Below are 13,040 nucleotides of genomic sequence, written 5' to 3' on the forward strand. Positions count from 1 at the left end.
TAAGAGATCATTTCAGGTTAGACATATTGGCATATAAATTGGCTGTTTGCATTAATAATATATACAATTTCTGGTGTTTTTAATTGAATAATTTGTGGGCTAAATAACTTAATTATACTTGTCTGAAAGTTATCTTAAATCTATTGAAATCCAGTAAGAATTGTGTAAAGTATCTTGGTATATTGTTTATCTAAACACTGTGAAATTAGCAGTCCATATTCAGGTATTTTATTGTGGTATTTTAATGCGATTCATTGTGAGTAAGGTTAATATGTGTATGGTTGATTCATAATCTAGTTCCTATAAATATAATTCAATGTGTTTATAAATTTTAACTAATCTAAAGAATTTAGGAATAATTATTAATTTCAATTGGTTTCGTATATACCTTTTTTAATTGGGGGTTTGTTTTAAAGAATAATAACAAATAAATTATATTATAAAACAATTCCTTATGCTGCTCGAGGCCTGACGACGCTACTCCTCCTTCCACTGACAGGACTGCGTGTGTTGCAAATGTTTGGGGTGGTACTGGATACTGTGACGTGGTGCATGCCAGCGCTGAGCACACCGCAATAAAGATCCCACAAACCATGGGCAAGCAACACTCAAGGGAAATGTTAAAATCCAATGTTTTATTAGTATAGTTAAAATGACACATTCCAAGAGTTAGGGGACAGAAAGCAAGGCATCTTTACGCATTTCGTGCCTGTCGACACTTAGGTCATAGGATAATGTGAGCACCCACAAGTTAAAGAATTAGTATAAAGCGCCTAGAAAATGCTGAGTGATAACTGGCCCTACAGTCCTGGTCAGACTCCAATAAAGTTAAAAAGCCCTTAGTACATTAAAACGACATAAAAAAGCCCATAATGGGAGATTAAATGTTTAAATCTTAATTTAATACAAATAGTAATGACATAGAAATAAATGTAAAACCAAAATAAATTACAATGATAATACGATCCGGATATAATAGTCTCCTAAAAATGTTCAATGGAATGTCCAAAAGATTGTTCCTATAGGTAAAATCCTGAAAAATGCTTTTGAAGTCACACAGTCACAAAGGGTTTGTCCTCCAAATGTTGAGACTGGCAAAACTGGAGTGATGCACACAATGAGAAAATAAAAAACTGACGTGATAAAAACAATCAATGTAGACGGTATGTGCAAAATTGTGAAAAAAAATAGAAAAAAATAAAAAATAAAAACCATATATATGTATGTATGTAAACAAAACAAATGTGTAAAATGTTAGTGTTAAAAATGGTGAAAAAAATTAATGAAAAAATATAATGAAAAAATAGTATAGAAGTCAAAAACATGAGCCAAAAGTGTGAGAAAAAAAGAGACCAAAAAACGTTTTGACTATTATACTATTTTTCATTAATATTTTTTCATAAATTTTTTTCACCATTTTTAACACTAAATTTTTACACATTTTTTTAATATATATATAATATATATATATATATATATATATATATATATATATAGTTTTTATTTTTGACTTTTTCTATTTTTTCACAATTTTTCAAATTTTTTCACATACCGTCTACATTTGATTGTTTTTATCACGTCAGTTTTTATTTTCCTCATCGTGTGCATCACTCCAGTTTTGCCAGTCTCAACATTTGGAGGACAAACCCTTTGTGACTGTGTGACTTCTAAAGCATTTTTCAGGATTTTACCTATAGGACAATCTTTTGGACATTCATTGAACATTTTTAGGAGACTTATTATATCCGAATCGTAATTATCATTGTAATTTATTTTGGTTTTACATTTATTTCTATGTCATTACTATTTGTATTAAATTAAGATTTTAACATTTAATCTTCCATTATGGGCTTTTTTATGTCGTTTTAATGTACTAAGGGCTTTTAACTTTATTGGAGTCTGACCAGACCGTTGGGCCAGCTATCACCCAGCCTTTTCCTAGGCGCTTTATACTTATTCTTTATCTTTCCACAGTTCATTTGAGACCAGCTAGGAGGCCTCACGTATAAAGCTTAAAGGTAACCACCTGTGGCTCTCATCTATTTGTCTTAGCACCTCCACAAGTTAGCCCTCTTATTGGCCTTTCATGCAATCATCTAAAGGGTTCACAAGCTGAACACTATTAAAATCACTTAGACCATCAAGAGAGGAAACAGTGTTGCTTACAAAAAACATAACAATGTAGCAAATTAAAATCAGTAAAAGAGACAAATATCTCAATCACAATTTGAATTAGAGATCTTATTGAAAAGTATATAACATAAAAAAGAAAATAAGATTAGACGTAAGTATTGTTCAAATTTCAGAAAGAATATATAGAGAAATGGATATAAAAATGAGAATGAAAAGAGAATTATTTTCAACATCTCTACAATCATTTTTATAGTTGGAACTGAACACCAATCATCCATTCTTATAAATAATTACTTAAACATCAAAAACACTCTTTGATAATATCAAGTGAATCTAAATATTGCAAATTATATAAATGTGTGAAATATTTGGGATATGAAATTCCATAGTATCTTTATAATCCATAAGCATAAAGAACTAGTAAAGTACAAAAGAAAACATATATATGTTATTAAAGAGAACATATAATGTTAATGAGCCAATAAAGCCCATTATTCATTATTAATATATATACATATATGCAAAAACACACAGCCTAAGTATATATTATACGTTCCCCTTCCAAATATCACATATAACGATTCAGTATGAAATACCAGACACAGACCAAAACCATTTATCATTTTCATTTTTTTTTAAATATATGTAAATAGTATTAGTCAATGAAGTAGTTCTTTATTCATGCCATGGGGCATCTTTGTTTTTAACATGAATATCTAATATAATTCCTTTTTCATCAGGATTTTATTCCTATTCCCACATCTTGGTGGCAATTTTGCCAAATCAATTATTTTAACTCCTATTCTAGGTTTATTTAAAAAGTGATAACAGTTAAAATGCCTAGCCATACTTGAATCTTTGTTGTAATTCTTAATGTCTCTTTTATGTTCTCCAATTCTCGACCTCAAGCTATGAGTTGTTTGACCCACGTACTGTTCATGGCAAATTAAGCATTCTAAGAGATACACCAAGAACTCTGTGCCACAATTACCATAGTGTTCAATTTTGAACTCTTTGCCCGTGGTTGTACTTTTAAAGGATTTACCTTTCAGTACAAAACCACAAATACCACAATTAGTGGTACCACATTTAAAAGTACCCTTTTTGTTTAGCCAATCAACACCAGTACTGTTGTTCCTTCGGGACACCAAGCTTGGTGATAACCTCATTGCCAGAGTTGGTGGCTTTTTAGAGACAAACTTAATGTTGTCAATCAAAGGAGCCAAAATATCATCACTCTTTAAAACAATAAAATTTCTTTTTAAGATATCACAAATCTGTTTAAACTGAATTGAATATTCAGTAGAGAAAACAATGGTTTGTTTACCCCCAACTAAATTCCAATCCTTACTCTTTTTCTTTTTGGCTTTGAAATCCATTTTCCTGATCTCCTCCAGATCTTGTAACATATTTGATTCTTCATATTCTCTACATTTAAGTCTTTCAATGAGTTTACCAGCCTGTATCTCAAACAGAGATTCTGAGTTTGTATTTCTTCTTAACCTTAGGAGTTGGCTTCTTGGAATCGACTTGATTATATGTGCAGGGTGACATGAAGCAGCATGCAAAATTGTATTGCCCGAAGTAGGCTTTCTAAAGGTATCAGTCCCAATAGAACCCAGCACAACCGAACCATCAACTCCAAATCCAAAAAGTTAACCTTGTCATCTAGCAATTCCCCTGTAAATCTCAACCCTAATTCATTGTTATTTACAAATTTAAAAAATAGCTCAAATTCAAAAGGTTCTTCAACAATGAAGATCAAGTCATCAATAAATCTATTGTATTGTATGATATTACTGCAGAATGGATTCACGTCTCCATATAGGTAGTTGAGCTCCCACCATCCAACATACAAATTTGCAAACGAGGGGCAAATTTTGCCCCCATCGTGGTGCCACATGTTTGTAAATAATAGGCACCATCAAACATAAAAAAATATGTTTCAGTAGGAACTCAACCACCTCACAAAGAAACAATTTAAACTCTACAGAGAAATTAATATCCCTGTCTAAGAAGAACTTTATGGCAACTATGCCCAGAGAATGGGGTATACTTGAATATAACAAAGCTGCATCAATGACCACCCATTTGTACCCACTCTTCCACTTAATATTGTTCAGAATAGATAACAAGTGCCCTGAATCTCTGAGATAACTACTCAGATTTATTACCAGGGGCTGTAAAATACTATCTACCCATTCCGAAAGTGACTCAAAAAGTGAGCCAATTCCGGAAATAATGGGTCTTCCTGGTGGTCTTTCAGGGTTCTTGTGAATCTTGGGTAAGAAATGAAAAATGGGCACAACTGGGTGCTCAGGAATAAGGGAGTTAATTTCTTCCTCTGTCAAAACATTCAGTGCAACCACTTGTTGGAATAATCTCCTCATCTTCAATCTAAAATCATGTACGGGATTGTGCGATAAATTCCTATAGGTGATACCATCTTGTAATTGCCTATGAGCTTCCTTAAAATATTCCTCCTTTCTCATAACCACAACATTGCCACCCTTATCCGAAGATCTGATGACAATGTTGTGGTTATCCTGTAGTTCAGCAATAGCTTTCCTCTCCCTAACAGAGAGATTGTGATGAAACCCCTTACTCTTGTTGGTTTCACCCAATTCTATAATTTCCTGTTCAACCTTTTTATGAAAGATATCAAAACAAGAACCACTAAAATTAGTGGAATAAAAATCTGATCTTTTTTTCATAGGTTTAGGGCATTCATCATCATAAGAACAACTATCATGATTATCCAAATCTCTAAGCTGTTCTAATAAACAACTATCCTTGAAATCAAGATAACCCACAATTTCATCAGATGAAAAAATTGTTTCAATGCCAACTTCCTAACCAATTTATTAACATCAATCAATGTTTTAAAAGGAGAAAAGATGTTAGTCGGTGCAAACCCAAGTCCTTTAGACAAAACACTCAAATGTTCCTGGTTAAGCTCAAAATTTGACAGATTAATGACTGTTAAACTTAATCCTTCTTGTGAACTCTTTTTGATTGTCTTTGTTTTTCTTCTCCCAGCTCTACGTTTTTTTTTCCTCCTAAAGGGACAGCTGTGTTCTTAATCTTCGGCTGCACACTTGGCTGTTCTTCCTCCGAGTCACTATCAGAGGAATCCTGTAAAGAAAAAGAGGGATGAAAGGCTCACATTATCCTATGACTAAGTGCCGACAGGCACGAAACGCATAATGATGTCTTGCTTTCTGTCCCCCCAACTCTTGGAATGTGTCATTTTAACTATACTAATAAAATATTGGATTTTAACATTTCCCTTGAGTGCTGCTTACTGTGGTTTGTTAAATTATATTATAACCCTGGTATATACTGACAATAAGGATATCTCGAGACAATTCCAATAATGATAGTGATCATGATTTCATTAAGCATATTTTTCCCCTGATGTTTGACGTGCTTAGTAATCGTCTGTAGTTCTTATTTTGTGGTTTTATAATCCATATGCATCATTTGTATGGCGTCTTTTGTTGTCTTAACTAATAAAGTATATGGTTAGTCTATAGGTATCTGACATATACATAATGTGATGTGTGGTGATGTCAGAGGTTGGTGAGGCACTAGATATGATACGTCGGAGAAACACATATACCGCGTGCCGCAAGTACCCCCAACAGGGCAGGTTTTAATTAAAGCTGAACCAGTACACAGGTGAAATAATCAGCTGATGGTTGAGAGCAAGTTAGTAACCACTGTTACTGGTCAGCTGATTACTTCATCTGTGCACCGATTCAGCAATAATGAAAACCTGGCCTGTTTGGGGTACTTGAGGACCATGGTTGAGAAACACTGCATTTAAGCACCAGCTCATCTGAATACCAGCAGATAAAAGCATATAGTAAAAGTAATCATATATCTCAAATACAGCTCCAATACCAGCAGATAAAACCATGTAGTAAAGTTATAAATATATCTCAAATTCAGATCCAATACCAGCTCCAATATATTGACCTCTCCTGCATTATATTACTCACTAAGTAAAGGATCTTGCTCTGCACTGTGCAAACTACAAATTGCTTTTATGCTTTCTTTTAACTAGATAGGTGTCAGAATGTTCCCATCAGAAACTTCACACTAAAGGGAAAATGCAGAGTAATTAAATTCTATATTTTTTAATTAATATATTTCAGACAACTCAGGACAACAGTGTGTATACTGTATGTGTAAACTATGTTTATGTGTGTATGTATATGTGTGTGTATATATTATGTATGTGTGTGTATGTGTATTTATGTTTTATGTGTGTATTTGTGTGTGTGTGTGTATATGTATGACTATGTATGTATGTGTGTTTTTATACATGTGTGTGTGTATTTGTGTATATGTGTGTGTGTATGTGTCTGTGTGTTGTATGTGTAATGTGTATGCATGTATGTGTGTGTGAATTTCACTTATAAAATGATTAGTTGTAGCACATAATTAGCAGTGCTAATGACTGTTTTCCTACCAATTAATATGTCAGTGTTACAGAATAGGGCTTGTAAGCATAAGCAAGCTAATACAAAGATTACAAAGGGGGCAATACAAGGGGACACCCTCTGCATTTCCTATTTTATTCTCCCTTTACATCTGACCTGGAAAATTGGTTGGGGGGTGTTTGAGTTTCAGCTGCCAAAAAGTTTGCTGAGCTACACAGCAACCTGAGAAATTTTACAGGAGGGTGGTACTACCCCTCTACACACCCCCACCCCATGACCCTAAAAATGCTTCTTTCTGTTTTTTTAAGTAAATACACATCCTCAGCGTGAGTCCCATAGAAGCACTAAATGAAACATCAGCTGCATGATCAGCACATCAATTAAAAATAAACACTCCTTTCTTACTGTAAGACAGGCAAGTTAGGCAACTACAATTTAAACAGTTACCTTTTCCTCCCTCCCTCCCTCGCCTCACCATGTTCACCACGCCATCAGTGGCCCCCAAGTCCCCAATGCACTGTCTTGCCTGCTGTCACCTCTGAACTGACTAGCACAGCCCCTGCAAATGCAATATGTGGACCGGGTGACTGTGGATTACTCAGGTGACCAGTCCACATATAAATTACCTCCAGGCTCCAGCTCCACCGAGTCCACCCACCCATCAAGTGCCCTGCATAGATATTTTGATGCAGCACATCGCAAAGCTCCAGCTACTAATGTGATATATGATATGTAAAGATCACTAGTTCTTCTGGTGCACTTTAAGATTAGCTAAAACTGCTACACCATTATATAAACATTTAGAAGAAGATCCTATGATTTTAAAATCATGCTTTTGCTTAGGGATTAAAATTTTATTTTTTCTACTTCCTGAGATTAATGTGCTTGTATCTAGACCATAAGCTATTTAACAATAGTTCAATTTGACCAATATGCCACTGTGATCGTACATTACTCATCTACCTTTGCCCATTCACAACACATATTTGCTCTTTCCCTTTGCATCTATAAAATACTTGAATCATTTCGGTAGAGGTATATCTTTCTTTTTACATTTGTGGCCATTATGAGACTGAAATCAACATGACAATAAGTGCACGTATGAAATTTGTTTATGTAAAAAATATAATTTTGTTCAGATTAATGGAATACCCATGTTTTCCCTTCTTTAGATTAATTATTTAAATTACATGCACCTTAACATTATTCCATTAAAAATGTATCCAGCAAATATTTGTGCTGTCACCTCTGAACTGACTAGCACAGCCCCTGCAAATGCATTATGTGGACCGGGTGACTGTGGATTACTCCGGTGACCGGTCCACATATAAATCACCTCCAGGCTCCAGCTCCACCGAGTCCACCCACCGACCAAGTGCCCTGCATAGAAATTTTGACGCATGCACACATCTCAAAGCTCCAGCTACTAATGTGATATATGATTTATATCATATTAGTAGATGGAGCTTTGCGATGAGCTGCCTCAAAATTTCTATGCAGGGCACTTGGTGGGTGGGTGGACTCGGTGGAGATGGAGCCTGGAGGTGATTTATATGTGGACCGGTCACCGGAGTAATCCACAGTCACCCGGTCCACATATTGCAGAGGCAGTGCTAGTGTGCCATGTATTTCCTCCGCACCGACATATTTATTATTATTTTAGATTCCATTTACCAGCATTTGCCTCACAGCTTGCTTGTTTATTTGTCTTGCTATTTGTTTTACATCGTATAGTCAATAATTAATGTGCTTAACAAGTAGTGACTACGCTGCTAATGCCTTTTTTATGTTACTGCTTCATTTATTCTGGCGCCAGCAGCTAAGGTGTTAATTGGAGTTACTGTATTACTATTAGATGTGCAGGAAGTTTACATCCATTTTACCTGCATTCACTCACTCACAATGTCCTTTCTCTGTTCTGTACTCGGCATTAAAGCCAGTGATGTGGATACTGTGATACATGTGCTGTATGCTGCCAATTGCCATGTCACTTACGTGTGGCTCCTTCCACTGTCTTGACTGTTTACAACGGATCTAACTTCACTGAGGCCATGATGACTCACGTGACTGCTCACTGGATGCATCTCTCTCCGTGCCTCTGTTCTCTATTTCCCAGACAGACCCACTATGTAAAAGAGAGAGGCTCTTATTGGCTGTGCCCCTGCCGAGGCTGCTAATAAACATAGCCTCTGTATTGAGCATATGGGCTGCACGAACTAAAGAGACAAGCCTTAAATACCACTGGGTGGCAGTCTCTAGCAGCTCATTTGCTCAATACATAACATATCCATATTGCGTAAAGGAGGGATAGCTGAACAGCTCACAGCCGCTCCTTTGCGCAATATGAATCTTGTCTTGTGCCTTGGATCATTTAATAGTTACGTTTATTTTTGACATGACGGCGGTGTCGGGGTGGGGGGGTACATGGGGTACATTGGAATACCTAAAAAATATAAAAAAAAAATTTAAGAAATAAATAAATATTTTTTAAAACATTATTTAAAAAGTGTAATTACACAGATAGGACAGGTGAGGCGCTGCCTCACCTGCCTCCTATGACTGCACATCACAAATACAATTAATTTGCAATTCTACCTGCACCACACATTTTAACAATTTTGTTAAACAAAACACACATCAACCATAATGCAGTGCAAAGTTTATTTTACCACAAATACAATTATCATCCGTATTAACAGCCAATGAGAATTTATAACACATTTTACTAATTACATTAGAAAAAATATATAAATTGGATCACTTCCTTAAATCACATTAGTCTTGAAAAATATTGCCATGGTGGCATCACGCTTTACCCTGGAAGAAAATAAAGTGCTTGTGGCCACCTTAGAGCCACAATATATCTACCTCATTGGATCACAGAGAAGGGAGAAGAATCCACATTAAAGGGTTATCATGGGGAGTGACGTCACAGACGTCACTTTTAACTCTTAACTATGTACTATTATCAATCTATACTACCTATGTCCATCTAATTAAAAATAATTTAGTGTACTTTTTCATTACTGGACTACTAATGTTCCAGATTCCTTGTCTGCATATTTGTTGGGTTTCCTGGTGCCTGACTACTGCTTCATTTGAGACTTCTCTTCTGGATTTTTCCTTTGGCACTGTGTTTCAGTTCTGGAGTGATTTCCTGGAATCAGACCTTGGCTGGTTCCCTGATAATTCCTAAGGAATGTCCCAGGTACTTTTGCTTGTTTCTTACCTGCTATTGCAGAATTACCTATCTACAGCATATCTACATACACTGCCTGTTATTGCAAAGTTACCTGTCTACAGCATATCTACGTTTCCCTGCCTGCTATTGCAGAGTAACCTGTCTACTGCATATCTATGTACCCTGCCTACTATTGCAGTGTTACCTGTCTACTGCATATCTATGTGCCCTGCCTGCTATTACAGAGTTACTTGTCTACAGCATATCTACGTATCCTGCCAGCTATTACAGAGTTACCTGTCTACAACATATCTACATACCCTGCCTGCTATTGCAGAGTTAACTGTCCACAGCATTTCTACATACCCTGCCTGTTATTGCAGCATTACCTGTCTTCAGTATATCTACGTTTCTTGCCTGCTATTGCAGAATGACATGTCTACAGTATATCTATGATCCTTATTGCAGAGTTACCTGACTAACAAGTGTCTACATTTCCTGCCTGCATCTTGTATCCTTGACTACAGCACTGGAAGTGTTAACCTTGACTGCTTTACTAAAACGTCCTGGAAGTTGTGGTGTTTAGCACTCCTTGTTGCAGCATACTCAAGTATTCTAATTGCCTTTGTGTACAACCTGCCTGCTTTGCGACTGTCTGAACTGTGTTACCAACCTTGTATACTTGTCTGCACAGATACTTTGCCTTACATCCAGTGGGCACTTATCTGCCTTGCTAATTAATCTGTTCAATAAACCCTTTACCTTTATTCTTAATATCTTGTACCAGTTTCATAATGCCTAAAAGTAAAAGACTCACGAAAGACACTACACAACTCTATCCCCAGAACCAAACACCTCTGCAAAACAGCTCCAATCACCTGAACCTGATCCTATGAGAGTAAAACATGCTGTAGGGTTTCATTTACCATAAGCATACTTCACATTTCAGGCAATCCACTGCAGGAATTCCAACTAAAACACTATTGGCTAGATTACAAGTGTCGCTTTTAACTGTGCAAGATTTACATATGTGTTCACAAGCTCGCAGTCGTGGTTTTGGCACCCACCCAAATTACAAATTCAGCGGCGGTCAGATTCTTCCAAACTAAGCTTCACAAGTTTTTAAAAAATTGCACTGTCTTTTTAATGGGCAATGAAAAACGCTATTATTCACCTGTATTACAAGTTGCTGGATAATATGTGCGTGACCGCTCTGTGGAGAACATTTCCATATTTTTTTAACCACAACTCTCACCTCTGGTTAAATAATTGGGCTTCTATGTTTTCAATACGTTTCATCTGCATATGGTCAATAATAATTACTAAGGTGCTCACATAGGTCTAGTGCACTAGAAATTAAACAAACATGACAGCCAATAAAGCATATCTACATCTCCCTGCCTGCTATTGTAGAGTTACCTGTCTACTGCATATCTATGTATCCTGCCTACTATTGCAGAGTTAGCTGTCTACTGCATATCTATGTACCCTGCCTGCTATTACAGAGTTACCTGTCTACAGCATATCTACGTATCCTGCCTGTCATTACAGAGTTACATGTCTATAACATATCTACATACCCTGCTTGGTATTGCAGAGTTAACTGTCCACAGCATTTCTACATACCCTGCCTGTTATTGCAGCGTTACCTGTCTTCAGTATATCTACGTTCCTTGCCTGCTATTGCAGAATGACATGTCTACAGTATATCTACGTTCCTTATTGCAGAGTTACCTGACTAACAAGTTTCTACATTTCCTGCCTGCATCTTGTATCCTTGACTACAGCACTGGAAGTGTTAACCTTGACTGCTTTACTAAAACGTCCTGGAAGCTGTGGTGTTTAGCACTCCTTGTTGCAGCATACTCAAGTATTCTAATTGCCTTTGTGTACTAAGTGCCTGCTTTGAGACTGTCTGAACTGTGTTACCAACCTTGTATACTTGTCTGCACAGAGACTTTGCCTTACATCCAGTGGGCATTTATCTGCCTTGCTAATTAATCTGTTCAATAAACCCTTTAACTTTATTCTTAATACCTTGTACCAGTTTCATAATGCATAAAAGCAAAAGACTCACGTAGACACTACACAACTCTAGCCCTAGAACCAAACCCCTCTGCACAGCAGCTTCCATCCCCTGAACCTGATCCTACGAGAGTATAACATGCTATAGGGTTTAATTTACATAAGGATACTTCACATTTTTAACAGGCAATCCACTGCAGGAATTCCAACTAAAACACTATTGGCTAGATTACAAGTGGCGCCCTATCAACTGTACAACTAGATAAACTAAATGTATAAAGAAATACAAAAAAGTTTGTAGCAAAGAATTCCACAAAAATATAATAAGTCTTAACTCAAAAAATCTAATATGATTCGGATAATTCTTATAATATTAAAAAGTTCCATTCCATTCATACATTATAGTCTTTATTGAATAAACTAGGAACACACATTCATGCTGTAGCAAAGGCAAGTGAATTAAAAATACTTAAACCTGGTTTAATAAATAATATAAGTTTGCTGAAATATTCATAGTAATTATTGGTATAAGCCCACTATTGATATTGTACTAAAGTAAGCTAAGCCCTTACAATCCGAGGGCTGTATTACTTTTAAATATTAATAGCTAATACTATTTAGGGGACCCCCTCTGTAGGGAGAAACGTGCTGATGTTTTAAATTAGATGCAGCCAGAAACATTTTAATTTTCTTACAATTTATATTCTCTGTGTTAGCAGAGGTGTCATTGGGACTTGACACAGGACTTCTGAATAGTTGAGACACCAGCTGGTACAACTAACTGGAGCCTTCGTTTGGCATTTGCTGAACCTGCCGTGTTTCACTGCTGGATAGTGACACCAAGATTTGCAACAAATTTTATCACAAAGATTATATGAGTATCTAGCAAGCAATTTGCACTAAGGGCGGATGCTTTTCTTCTCTCTCAAGTCTAACCGAGAGCGGACATACGGATCAGCTGGAGAGTGTGTATAAGCAGCACTGACTAATAGGAGCTGAGCAGTCTAACAGATCCTCTACACGTGACCATAACGGCTGGAGGAAGAGACTACACAGAGGTTAAACGGCTATTCAAGCTGGATGTCCTCTATGTCTATTACCACTCCCGAATAAAAAGGTAAAAATACATCTATGTGCCTAAGAATACATCTATGTGCCTAAGGATCAATCCATTCTTTAATCAGACTGTGTGAACTGCAGTTGTTACCTTCGTCTGAAATCTGTAACATTTCTTGACACTTGTTTGTTACATT

At 36.2% G+C, this 13,040-nt stretch overlaps 1 protein-coding gene across 5 annotated transcripts in view; it reads right to left on the bottom strand.

Moving 5' to 3' along the window:
• Positions 1–3,773: 3,773 nt before the first annotated feature.
• Positions 3,774–13,040, bottom strand: part of LOC128649388 (uncharacterized) — a 46,185-nt gene continuing 36,918 nt past the window's right edge. For 3 of the 5 annotated variants that reach the window (XM_053702629.1, XM_053702633.1, XM_053702634.1), the window contains exon 2: positions 3,774–5,268. In XM_053702629.1, the coding sequence (XP_053558604.1) occupies positions 3,930–4,847 (918 nt within the window). In that variant the 5' untranslated portion in view covers positions 4,848–5,268 and the 3' untranslated portion in view covers positions 3,774–3,929. Of the gene's footprint in view, positions 5,269–8,576; positions 8,942–8,963; positions 9,025–13,040 lie in introns of those variants that run through there. The other 2 variants (XM_053702631.1, XM_053702632.1) reach the window with 2 other exon arrangements.

Source organism: Bombina bombina, chromosome 2 (assembly GCF_027579735.1).
Source record: "Bombina bombina isolate aBomBom1 chromosome 2, aBomBom1.pri, whole genome shotgun sequence".
NCBI lineage: Eukaryota > Metazoa > Chordata > Amphibia > Anura > Bombinatoridae > Bombina > Bombina bombina.